Genomic DNA, 12,250 nt, shown 5'->3' with positions numbered 1-12,250 from the left:
ATGGACTTGGACAATATGTGGTTCCAACAGGATTCAATACATTGAAAACCAAGTTTGATGAACGTGTTATCTCCCGAAACGTCCCAGTCAATTGGCCGCCTTGGTGATGCGATTTGACGTCGTTAGACTATTTCCTGTTAGACTTCGTCAAGTCTATGGTCTATGCCAACAAGCCAGCGACGACTGATGAACTTCGTACGAATATCTAACGTGAAATGAACCATTAGTTTATGACGTTGCTGCTATTTTATATACATCTAGCTGTACCTATTTTCTAATTTTATTATTTTCTAACAGAATCAATAATCAAAGATCTGTGATGACATATGTACACATATAAATGAACTATACCATGGTCCCAAAAAATGCAAAAACTGGTTTGAATTTTTATCTGTTTACAATTTCAACGTCTTTAAGAAACCATTAGTAGTCGGAAAATATAACGCCGTTGACCCTCCACGTTGAATGAATACATTCTTAATGGTTTGCAAAATTAATCGTTAGTGTGGCATTCAAATGCAGTAAGGGTACATTTTTATAGCCGTAAATTTGTTTGGTAGCATGCTTCGCCAAGTTCGTGTTTTAAGTCTTTGGTCAAGCGCTTGAACGGCAGCTTGGTGACCTGCGTAACCGCTTGCAATTGGGCCTAAATAACCAAAAACAAATTAAAAAGTCTTTATAATACAAGCATTACTGTAAAACAAGTTTACCGTAAATAGCTGATTTATTGTAGCTAATTTATGACTGAACCGACCATTAAGTTTGCAAATTTTGTATTTTTATTGTCCTAACAATGAATTTTATATTGCGTGTAAGATGCAGCTTATTTTGCTATTCTTCAGTTCATTTGTTTTACATTTTCTAGGCTTCATATTACTATTTGATTACTATGAAACACACATACCGGTTTGGCTTCACACATTTAGGAGTGAACTTCTGTAGCTCAAGAACACAATTGTCATAAAATGCCATCTTCTAATCCGAGAAAAATAATTGCAAAAATTTCATAACTGAGAAAATTAATTATATGCATGAATCATACATATATTTTTATTAAAGTTACCAAAAATCAAGTGAAAGTAGTCTCCAATTCGTTTTTCCGACGCAGTTTGATTTGAGTGACATATTCTAAACACCATAGCCGCTGCATTTTAATCCACTAACACCACTAATGTCATATAGTTCATTCTCGATACAACAATATTCTTTGAGAATGAAGACAGTTCCTGCAGCGTTGGCAGCAGATCGCGATCAAAATAATAAAAGTTGTTCCATGCACTTTATCAGGGTTTTCCACATTTAGCCTAGCCGGTGGAGAAGGAGCTGGCTTCGCTTGGAAACTCCAATTGGCGCCACCTTGCGAAAAGAAGAAACGACTGGTGTGCTGTTGTTGAATCGGCTATATCGCATATGCGGTTTCTACGGCAGTAAAGAAAAAGAAGAGTCGATACTCATACGATCTAGAGTGCTTTCATATTCAAGTCCGCTTTATTTTTTTTTTGTCTGTAATTCTTAAAGAGAAGCCTGACTCCATAATATCCAATTGGAGAATCGAATTTGTCACTTTAGTCCCATTCAAAAGGTTGCAGAAATGATCCTTCCAAACATAAGTGATTAGATGTCAGTTGTCGTCAATAATAGTGATTGAAAATTTTTCGCGCCCATGTTAAATTGGCCGTTAGTGCACATCGCACTTTTAAATTAACTTTAGGGAATACCCCACATCCAGCACGCAGTGAAAAAAATATAGCAGCTGTAGCTGGGGGTGTACTCGAAGACGGTAGAGAGTCGATTCGGTGCCGTTCATGAAAAGTTCTAAGAAGATCCGACGTTGTCGAGCCAAATTATGTTCAGCGATGAGGCCTATTTTCTGGTTTAACGGGTATATAAACAAGCAAAATTTTATAAAGAACAACCCCAAGATATTTAAGAATTGCCATTTTATCCAGAAAAAACAACGGTTTGATGTTGTTTGTGGGCCGTTGGAATCGCCGGTGCACATTGCTTCAACAATTACGCCGATGTGGACGTGGAATCAGCGGTCCATATTTCTATAAAAATGATCGTAACCGGTGTGAATTTAACCGCCAATAGCGACCGTTATCGCGCCATGATAACCGACTATTTGATGCCTGAAGTCGAAGCTCGTGATCTCGGTGACATTTGGTCTCAACAAGACGGCACCATTTCCCGCACATTGCATCAAACAATAAATTTATTGAGAGAAGACTTCGGTGAGCAAATAGTTTCACGTTTTTGGCCGGTCGACTGGCCACCAAGATCGTGTGATATTACACCCTTGACCCCATATTGAGGCCTTGGAGCAAAACATCGCGCGTGTCATTCTCCAGTTAGCAGTCGAAATGCTCGAACAAGTAATCGAAAATTGGACTCAACGGATGGACCCGTAGCCGTGGTCAACATTTAAAAGAAATACTTGTAATCTTCAAAAATATAAATGGCAGATAATGTTCTTGTGAATGATAATATATTTGAAGTTTCTGTGTTTTTTCTTTAAAAAAGTAGGAAACCTCGAAATGGATCACCCTTTATTTGGATGATGTGAGTAAATAAAATGGTGTAAAGTTGACATTGCAACCATTGCAGCTTTTTGGCAAAAGTCTCTCTTTAAAAACCGTCACTCATTCTACTGCATCTTGATCTTTAAAATCATTCCACTCCTAAAGAACTTACCTAATGTTTTATGGATTCATTCAAAACCATATGTGACGAATAGGTACTATATTCAGTAGTATTCAGTATTCTTAGCTAAGCTGTTATATCGAAGACACTTTAAGAACTTTCACAATTAAGAGTTTTTAAGATTAGAACCCCTCGCTCAACGACCACTTCTATTACAAAATATGTATTATTATACAAACAATTTCTCTACTAAAAAGTTTCACTAATTCTCTAAGCTTAAGTGTTAGCCAATAAAAGAATAACTAAAGAATTCTATACACTCACAAAGAAACTCAATGCCATTGTCTAAATTATGTAAATGCGCCCTGAATTTCTCAACTCCTAATAGTTACTCGCAACATTTTGTTATATTCAACATAATTGCAACAAATTTTTACAAAAGAAAAATTAAAGTCCGCCTAAAACAAAAACAACAAAAATGCATAAATCTCACATGAAGAGAATTAAAGTAAAAAAAAATAAAAAAATTTAATTCTCATGATAGTTGGTCTCAAAAAGATTTCGTACATATTCGCGCACTAAATGAAGACTTCATGTACTTGACCTTGTTGTTGTTGTTGCATTGTGCTTTATTATCAGTAAAGAGGAAATGCGCGAAGCGTGTGATGCGTGTGCTAGAGTTGGCATTGGATGTATGTGTGTGTACGGCCATCCACAATTCAGCAGCAGCAAGTCATCATTAACAAAAACAAAAACAAAAGTCATCTTCTGAGAAGTGAAGGTGAGAATTAAAAGCCCGCCTCCTTAAGGTTTTTGTAAAATAAAAATTGTTCTTAATATAAAATTGGGAAATAATAATGGATAAATTCATTTAAATTATTTGACAGCTTTGCAAATGATTGATTAATCTGTGTATGGCACAACCCGAATTTTGATTTAAAAAAATTTTCATAAAAATTTAGGCATTTTTTCGACATTACTACAAATGTTCCGTACCAACCTTTTTCTGCACCGAATTACATTTCCAGTCAATGTTATTAAAAGAGCTTTCAAACCGACCGATATATACGGTCTATGTATTTAGTGTATAGAACCATGAAGTCTGACACAAATTATATTCGTTTAGAAAAAAATCGAGTTCTTCATATTCGGTGCATTGTGGCTATGAAAAGATATAGGCGGACTATGACTATATGTGGCTCTGAATTGGCACATATCAGTATCTATATATTTAGTAGATTTGTAAATTGTTAATGCAATTTTCGTTTTCCAAAGTGTATAAAGAGTTTATTGCAAAAAATCTTGTATTCATAAAAAATATTTTTTTTTACTATACGTATACCTGACCTTTATTCAATACTTGCTCCAGTCTCACGCGTTGTCTGATATCTTTGTTGGCAACTCGTAACTAAGTTTTCCGCAGGAAGCGACCTCCAAGTATATTAAATGTTTTATTGCTAGTTTTGCTGTCATTAAATCCCAAACATTTTCCATTGGATTGGCGTCTGATGATTGTTCCTGACCAATCTAAAGTAACAATGTGGTTTTCTTGTTTCCATTTCGTACAGAGTCTGCTCCCTTGTTTCGGTTCATTGTCTTCTTGCATTATGTATATAATCATGGTTATTTTGGCCGTAAAGTATTTCAACTGACTTTAGTAAACCCTTTTTATCGAAACTATGAGCAGAGAGCAACATGCAACATGTGCTTAACATGCCTTCGAATAAATGTTATTCCTTTTTTTGCGAAACACGTCTCAAGTGATTGAGAAAATACACAAAATAACTCATCTGTAAATATTGCATCCAATCACGGTTGATGTTTTCATGCTCCCAATGCAACTTTTCTTCAATGAGTGTTTTTGTTAGTAGCGGTTTGATTACAACAACGCTGCGATCTTAACACTTTCTAAGCAATTTTTTTGCTTCTCTTAGATTAAGCAGTAGTTTTTTCTTAAAAAGGAGAATAAAAGCAATAATCTTCACATTTAGATGGCAAGTGATTTCTACCTCCTCTTTGCTTATCATCTACGTTTCCAGTTTCTCCATAACCACCAGAGCACCTATCTATAAATGTACAACCTATTTATAGTCTAGCCATTTAAGCTTAAATTGGGTAAATGTATACAAGTATTTACAGGCATATAAATGGGTATATCGAATTCCGAGGTGAACTTACTATAATGACTGGACTATTAAATATTCGGTCACAATCGTGGCTCTTTGTGATGGTGCATTATTATTATCGTGTAAAATCCATGAATTGTTCTTCCACCGTATCCGCCATTTTCAGCGGATGTTCTCACGCAAACGCTTCAATACGGTCAAATAAAACTTTTTATTGACCATCTGTCCCTCCGGAACAAATTCATGATGTACCAAACCACGAATATCGAAAAAAACAATGAGCATCACCTTGATTTTTGAGAGCCTTTGGAGTGGGTTCTGTTTTGGTTTCGGTCCGTTTTTTCCCTCCAATCTTTTATGATTGTCCAAAGAGACCGGTTTACGGTACTCTTTTTGAAAAAATCAGCTTTATCCAGAGGAGTTGAGCAACAACGCGTTTCATGCCCAAAATATCCACCAAAATCATTCGAGCGGACTCGCGAGAGATGTCGAGCTGTCTTGCCATCTCCCTAACACTTGCCTGAAGATTTTTAAGTACTATAATATTCATTTTTTTTAATATTTTCATCAGTTGAAGAGGTCGAAGATCGTCCAGGACGACGGAAGAAATACAAAATTTGGGAGTAATTCCTTGTTCGATATTTTTATCCATTGTAAAAATCGCAACACACTACTAAGGTGTACCGACTTAAGCAGCCGCTGTAAACAAATTGGTTGACAGATCGCGTACAGTAATTAAGGATAGTCATACCAACTCATCAAAATACATTTTTTTAATTTCAATTACCCGGGGAATTATATTAAAATTCTTGGTGCTGTTTTGTCCCAATGCATATATAGTATAACAAGTAAAGAAGGGCCAAGTTCGGTTGTAACCGAACATTTTATACTCTCATAAAAGCAGGGAAGCCCACTTTTGTCTAACAGGCATACCATTGTTAGAAAAGGATTCTCTCCGAAGTTCTATAATATATCCCACAGATTTACCGATATTTTTGATAAAAAAAGTTTGCAATTGAAACTTTTGTCCACAAATTCGGTCCATGGAGGCTTGAATAGTTTTAGGCCGATTTGGACAATTTTTGCTTACTGGAAAGTGAAAGAATCAGATAAAATTTAAAAGTATGTTATACGAGAAATAGGCGTGGTTGTTATCCGATTTTCGCACTGAATCATAGAAATATCAAAGGCTAAATATGTTTGACATCAGTCGGGTAGGTCCTGAAAGGCGGATTTTCACTGGAATGTCGGCGGTGCGACGCCTATCATCCCATTTTGAGTGCGGCTCCTATAAAATCCTCTTATATCATCCTAGGTGTAAAATTTAATGACTCTGGCGCATTTATTTATTGATTTATCGCACTTTTAGTAGTTTTCAACGGAACCCTTATATGGGGAGAGTATGAAATGTTGAGTTATTCCTTCCTTACATGTTGTTAACTATTTTCGAACACTTAAGCAGCATGTTGCGTCATTGACACTAGATGAAATGTTTTAAAAACTATATTCATGGAATCTCTCATGCGGCAGAGTCTTTTTCAATTACCAATATTTTTTTTTCATTGCTAGAACAGAAATACACACATAGATGACAAGTGACGCTCGGTTAGATTATACCCGATTTTAGTTATGCTAAATCTTTTTTAGGGTTCCCAGCTTAGAACTACCCAAATATTAAAAAAAATTGTTACATGTTCAAAAACCATGGTTGAGATTAGGATGTCTTACTATAAAGAAACTAGGTTACCTGGTCAGAAACCCGGTAAAACAAGTGTGCAGAATGGATATGTCAGTGGATAATGGGCATGTAGGCATTCAACTAACCAACATACAAATGTACTCAATTAATCAATATGTTTAATGAGACCAACGGGCGCGAAATCCAAAATATTTTCCAATACAGGTTTTGCGTGCGATAAATTGTCGTCAATTATTAGCAGCCAATTGCTGGCGACGGACAGCCAGGTATAGTCGCTAAAAAGCTGTTGATATCAGAGCGTATACCGATAATCGCTAAACACCTGAATTTACAAATTTCAACTGGTCAACCGGTAACTCATTACAAATAAAATTAATTACTAATTTATGCATGTATGTATGTGTAATAGTTATGGTGCTTCAGTGCTTGGTGTATCTAATTTAGTGTAAAATAAAGGAGAAGCAAAATAATTACTTGCAACGTTCCATTAAATTCATCAACAGCATTGACGAGTTGCAAGAGCTACTTGCGTGTGTGTGTGTGTGTGTGTGTACGACAAGTAGTATATTTATTTTAACCAAAATAAGTGATTATGAATGATTATGAAAGTCATCTTTTTTTACACATTTTCTCTGTTTACTTAACTGTTGTGAAAAGTAATTATGTGATTTTCATTTCTTTATTTATTCACTTGCCTTTTTGGGTACTTTGTATTACAAAACTAAAGCCAAAGATAATATTTTTGTGTATTTAGCAATGTAAAAACAGCTACTCGTCTTTGAGATTGTCTAATTTCTGGAATTCATTGAGTTTCCCTGCAAAAGCCAGTGGGCTTAGAGATGGCTCGCTGACGCCATCGCGCAATTAACCTGTGAAAATTGCGCCATTTAACCACATAATTTGATATTCTCCAACCAGAAATGGAAAATATCAAAAACGAAGAAAAAGTAGCGGTAAATGCGAGGGCTTTAAAGTGCCGACTTGCAATTGATTCCAACGAAAATCGTTGCAATGCACCTTTGAACTGTTTCGCCGCACGAATTAGTGGGCGTGAGATGAGAAAAAAATAACAATAAAAGATTAGTTAAAAGTGAAAATAAAAACGGTAAAAGCGAACTGGATTCTTCTTGTTCAAATCAAGATTGCGCCAACGATACGTCAACTTTGACATTAACTTAACCGCAAGCTAAATGAAGACATTCGACAAAAAAAAACACATTGGAATGATGCGGAATTGGGTGAATATAAGTAGAAGCGAATTTAAAGCAACAAAACTGGGGAGACAGTTAACTGCGCAAAAAAAGCTTCCAACTTAATTGCGTTGATTATTCGAACCGTGGGATAGTAAGGAGGCAACAAATGAAATTGAAGAATATTTAGATAAATTAAATTGAAAACATACCACCATAAAAGCACTGTAAAAAGCTCATAAAATATGCAAAAACGAAAAAATAACATATAAATTAAGACACGATAAGATAAGATAAGATAATATATATTAAAATAAAGTAATAAATAAACTTTGTGATAATTAAACTGAAATTTCTTCCCCATCAACGCTCAAGCCCTTGTTGTTATTGTTGTATCGGCAACCTTCCTTAAAACTGTTTTAGTTGGGGAAACGCAGAGACGCGGAGAATATCTTAATTAGGATTCATGTGATGATGAGACTATTTATATTTCCAACTAATAAAAAGATAGTTTTGGGCTTCGAGGGCATCACTAACTACTTTTAGGACGGAGGTTTTTCTTGCATGCCGTCTCACTGCATTCGCTACAAGCGTAGGCCTAAAGCAACATTGATAAGGTCCAATCAGTTTGTTGACGGTGAGCTTTAATCCTTCACACAATACGCTCATTAGAACCTTTTATGCGATGTTTAGGAGTCTTATCCTACGGTAGTTGGCACAGATTGTGGGTCTCCCTTTTTGTGGATTGGGCAGAGCACCCTTAAATTCCAGTCGTCTGACATGCTTTCGTTCGACCATATTTTACAAAGAAGCTGAAGCATGCTCCTTATCAGTTTTCGCCGCCATGTTTGAACGCATTTACTCGTAGAAATTTCGAGCATTACCCTTGTCTTCCAGCTTGTCAAGCTCTTCATACTCATTCCTTCCTATCACTAGGAAGGTATAAACTGAAATAGTTCAAGCGAATAATAAATCTTAATAAGTGATAAAGAAGAGATACTGGTGGAAATATACTAAGGCCTCTTAACTTGCTTCTTGATCCTTAAACCTATTAAAACCATTAGAGTTATGCGACTAAATAAGATGCTGTGAACTGAGGACACAATTTACTGATCTCAGTGCAAACCTCATAATAACGGCTGATCCAAGTAGAGCTACTTTTATCAATCGCCGTGTCAAGCTGTCATGTTATTTTTATTCAGTAAGGTTTGCCATTTCATCATGGAAAGATTTACGGCTGAACAAAATTTTCAAATCGTTCAACTTTATTACGAAAAGTCACGTTCTATAAAGAATGTGTTTTTCGCGCTTCGCTCCACTTACGGTCAACATAATCGGCCTACTGAGCGTACTATTCGCAACACCATCAGCCATCTTTAGACCCATTGGATAATATCCGACCGAATAGAGCACGTCCAGCACGCGGTGAAAAAAATATAGCAACCTGAAAAGATCCAAGAGCTGCCATTCCATCCAGAAAAAAGCACGGTTTGGTGAGCTTTTGGGCCGGCGAAATCATTGGTCCATATTTCTTTAAAAATGATGCCGGTGGGAACGTGTCCGTCAATGGTGACCGTTATCCCACCATGATAACCGACTATTTGAAATAGAGGCCATTTGAAAGAGTTAATATTCAAAAAATTAATTTCAAAAAATAATGTTCCTTCAAGAAATAATAAGCATTCCACACTTCTTTAAAAAAGTAGGGAAACTTGAAATGGACTGGTAACTGGAAATCGTATGATTAAAACTGCTCAGTGTCCATAGGTCAGAGAAACTTCTTCTTGAAGTTATAAAGGTATATGTACTCAGCTATGCCCCCTTGAATACATTTCTCTGTCTAGCTCTTTCGATAAAATAATTCAGTACAAAATTAAATAGGCTTAGAGTTTTAACTCCGATAGCCCCTAAATGGACTCAATTAAGGGATGCCAATTTCGCTGAATAATCCATTTAAATCTCTACTGAAAAAAACTGTAAGAAGTGAAGAAGTTGAAAAAGTTTCTCTCACATTTCATTAATCGATTAAAGGCGGCTTAAAAATTGAATAACTTTCCATTTGTCGAATATTATCAGAACAGTACAAAAATTAGATTCAGGATTGTCTTTGAAAATTTGTTACAATTCTGTTCGATTGACTGCTCAGCCAACATTCATTGCATGCTGGATAAGAAAGAGGTGTTGAAAAACTTTTTCTCTGGTGTTTGTCTTGCTATCGTTAGGATTGTTTAAAAGTAGTATTAAAGGTAAAGTAGTTTGAGTAGTTGGCCAAAGAAGCTTCCGATAATAATAGATGACATACCGTAGTGATTTAAGCTGTCAGCACCGAAATACAACTCAGAAGCCGAATAAGAATAGCCGTTATTTGAAGACAAAAACGATGAAGAACATCTAATATCTCAAATAAGCCTGCTTAACACATAATCATATTTTATTTTGAATATATTTGGTTTCTGCCTTTATTTTCCCAAACTACCGTACTGATTCCACTAAGCAGCCATTCATCACTTGCAATTAATTAACAAGGAAGTTAGATAATTTTCACATCGTCGTTAAAGAGACAGCTGAGAAACGAGACATGATTCAATTGCAAAAAGACATTGGATTGGATTTTTGTGATTTCATTAATCATTCATTCGAAATAAAGTGGTAAATAAGGAACGAAAAAAAAGTAAAAAAAAATGGAATAAATGTATAAACTTGTGTAAGTTTCTATTAATTAACCAAAAACTGTATTATTGGAATTTCATTTAATTTAAGATTAATTCAAATTATTCAGGCTATAAATAGAAGAGTGTGAAGCTTCAATTAAATATGCTGAGTCTTTTAAACTATTGCGGAAGTGCGGCGTTTTTCATTTCTTAACTTAAGAATGATGGATGATGTGATAGATAGAGAAAAAATAATTTAAGAAACATTAACACATTTCAATTAGATCTAAATAATTTATTACAAGAACGTCTAATTGATGCGTACTTTCAAAAAGGTGATTTTCTTTTAGAAAATTTTTCATAAAAATATCGTTAAATTGCAATCTGAAAAACATTTCATATTTCATAAACATTTGCAGACCCATTCTCATCATGCTAGACTCTTAAACCCAGTGCTAGTGCGCAGTTGTGACCGGTTCAAAATCTTATGAAACGGGGTTGTGGTTTTCCTCTTGACTGTCAAAATAGCTCCAGAAATGTTTTATTATTATCTGGAAAGTCTTGTCATTAAAATGCTCCGAACAACTCTTAAAGATTCCAACCCGAAATGCATCTCCTGCAAAAAGTATGACAATCGAAAAAGCATTGAATTTGTCATTGTACCATGCCTTCATCTGACTATGTCAGTTTTCGTACTAAATAATAGAGCGTTTCCTTAGGTGGTCTCGCTGTTTTCAAAAGAACGGAACAATAGAAGGAATGCTGTATTATTCTGCACGATAAAATAGTAAGCTTCATCCAAGATCGGTACAAATTGCATCAATTTTTTTAAAGCACAGACGAACCTTAACATATTTGCAAACGATTCTATTCATTTACCAGTTCCACTAATGCATTGTTTTAAGAAGAGCCGTACGTCAAATAAATAAATATTAATAAGACCTTTTATTCGTTTTCTTCTTTCATTTTAGGTGGAGATGAACCGGTTGGTACGCAAATACCTTCGATGGTCCCGAATTTCTTTGGCAGTAGTATTGATTGGGCGTACACTACCGAGCCAGAAAGTAGTGCTTGTTTAAACGCAGAAGGACGCCGTTGTACTTGGCCGCGTGGCAAAGTTTTGGGTGGCACATCGGTACTAAATGGCATGATGTATATACGTGGCAATCCCGAGGATTATGATAACTGGGCTGCATTGGGCAATCCTGGTTGGTCATTTGAGGATGTACTGCCGTTCTTTATGAAATCAGAGGATAATTTACAATTGGATCAGGTGGATAAGACCTTACATGCGAAGGGTGGACCGCTACCAGTTTCACATTTCCCCTACAATCCACCTTTGTCGTATGCAATATTGAAGGGCGGCGAGGAGTTGGGTGAGTACGATTATTATATTCATAGAAAAGGTAACACCATCCCTCCTTCCTCTTTTAATGGACATTTATTTCTAAAGTAAAATTTTTGGACAGCATTGGTCTCCTTTTAAGTGGAGGAAAAATTTTGTGATATACGCGATAAGAACTTCTCATATGCGTGTGCATATACATACTTAAAAACCCCATGTTATCTCCTTTCAGGCTACACGGTGCAGGACTTAAACGGTCGGAACTCCACCGGTTTTATGATTGCCCAGATGACATCTCGCAATGGCATACGTTGGAGTTCGGCACGTTCGTTCCTACGACCGGCACGTAATCGCAACAATCTACACATTCTGCTCAACACCACCGCCTCGAAGGTACTCTTCAAGCCCGACAGTAAAACAGTTGTTGGCGTAGAAGTGATGGATCAATACGGCAGCTCACGCAAGATATTTGCCAAAAAAGAAGTGATCGTCAGCGGTGGAGCCGTCAACTCACCACAAATACTACTGCTTAGCGGCATCGGACCATCTGATGAGCTAACGAAGGTACAATATGAGGCATAGATTTAATTGTTAAT

General features: G+C 36.0%; 1 protein-coding gene across 2 annotated transcripts in view; it reads left to right on the top strand.

Moving 5' to 3' along the window:
* LOC126765095 (glucose dehydrogenase [FAD, quinone]) overlaps positions 1–12,250 on the top strand; it is a 52,947-nt gene that overhangs the window by 38,740 nt on the left and 1,957 nt on the right. For both annotated transcript variants that reach the window (XM_050482714.1, XM_050482722.1), the window contains exons 4-5: positions 11,281–11,685; positions 11,887–12,218. In XM_050482714.1, the coding sequence (XP_050338671.1) occupies positions 11,281–11,685; positions 11,887–12,218 (737 nt within the window). The remainder of the gene's footprint in view (positions 1–11,280; positions 11,686–11,886; positions 12,219–12,250) is intronic.

The sequence above is a fragment of the Bactrocera neohumeralis genome, chromosome 2, assembly GCF_024586455.1.
Source record: "Bactrocera neohumeralis isolate Rockhampton chromosome 2, APGP_CSIRO_Bneo_wtdbg2-racon-allhic-juicebox.fasta_v2, whole genome shotgun sequence".
NCBI lineage: Eukaryota > Metazoa > Arthropoda > Insecta > Diptera > Tephritidae > Bactrocera > Bactrocera neohumeralis.
Note: the sequence above shows the minus strand (reverse complement) of the source record. Positions and strands in the feature narration are given on the sequence as shown.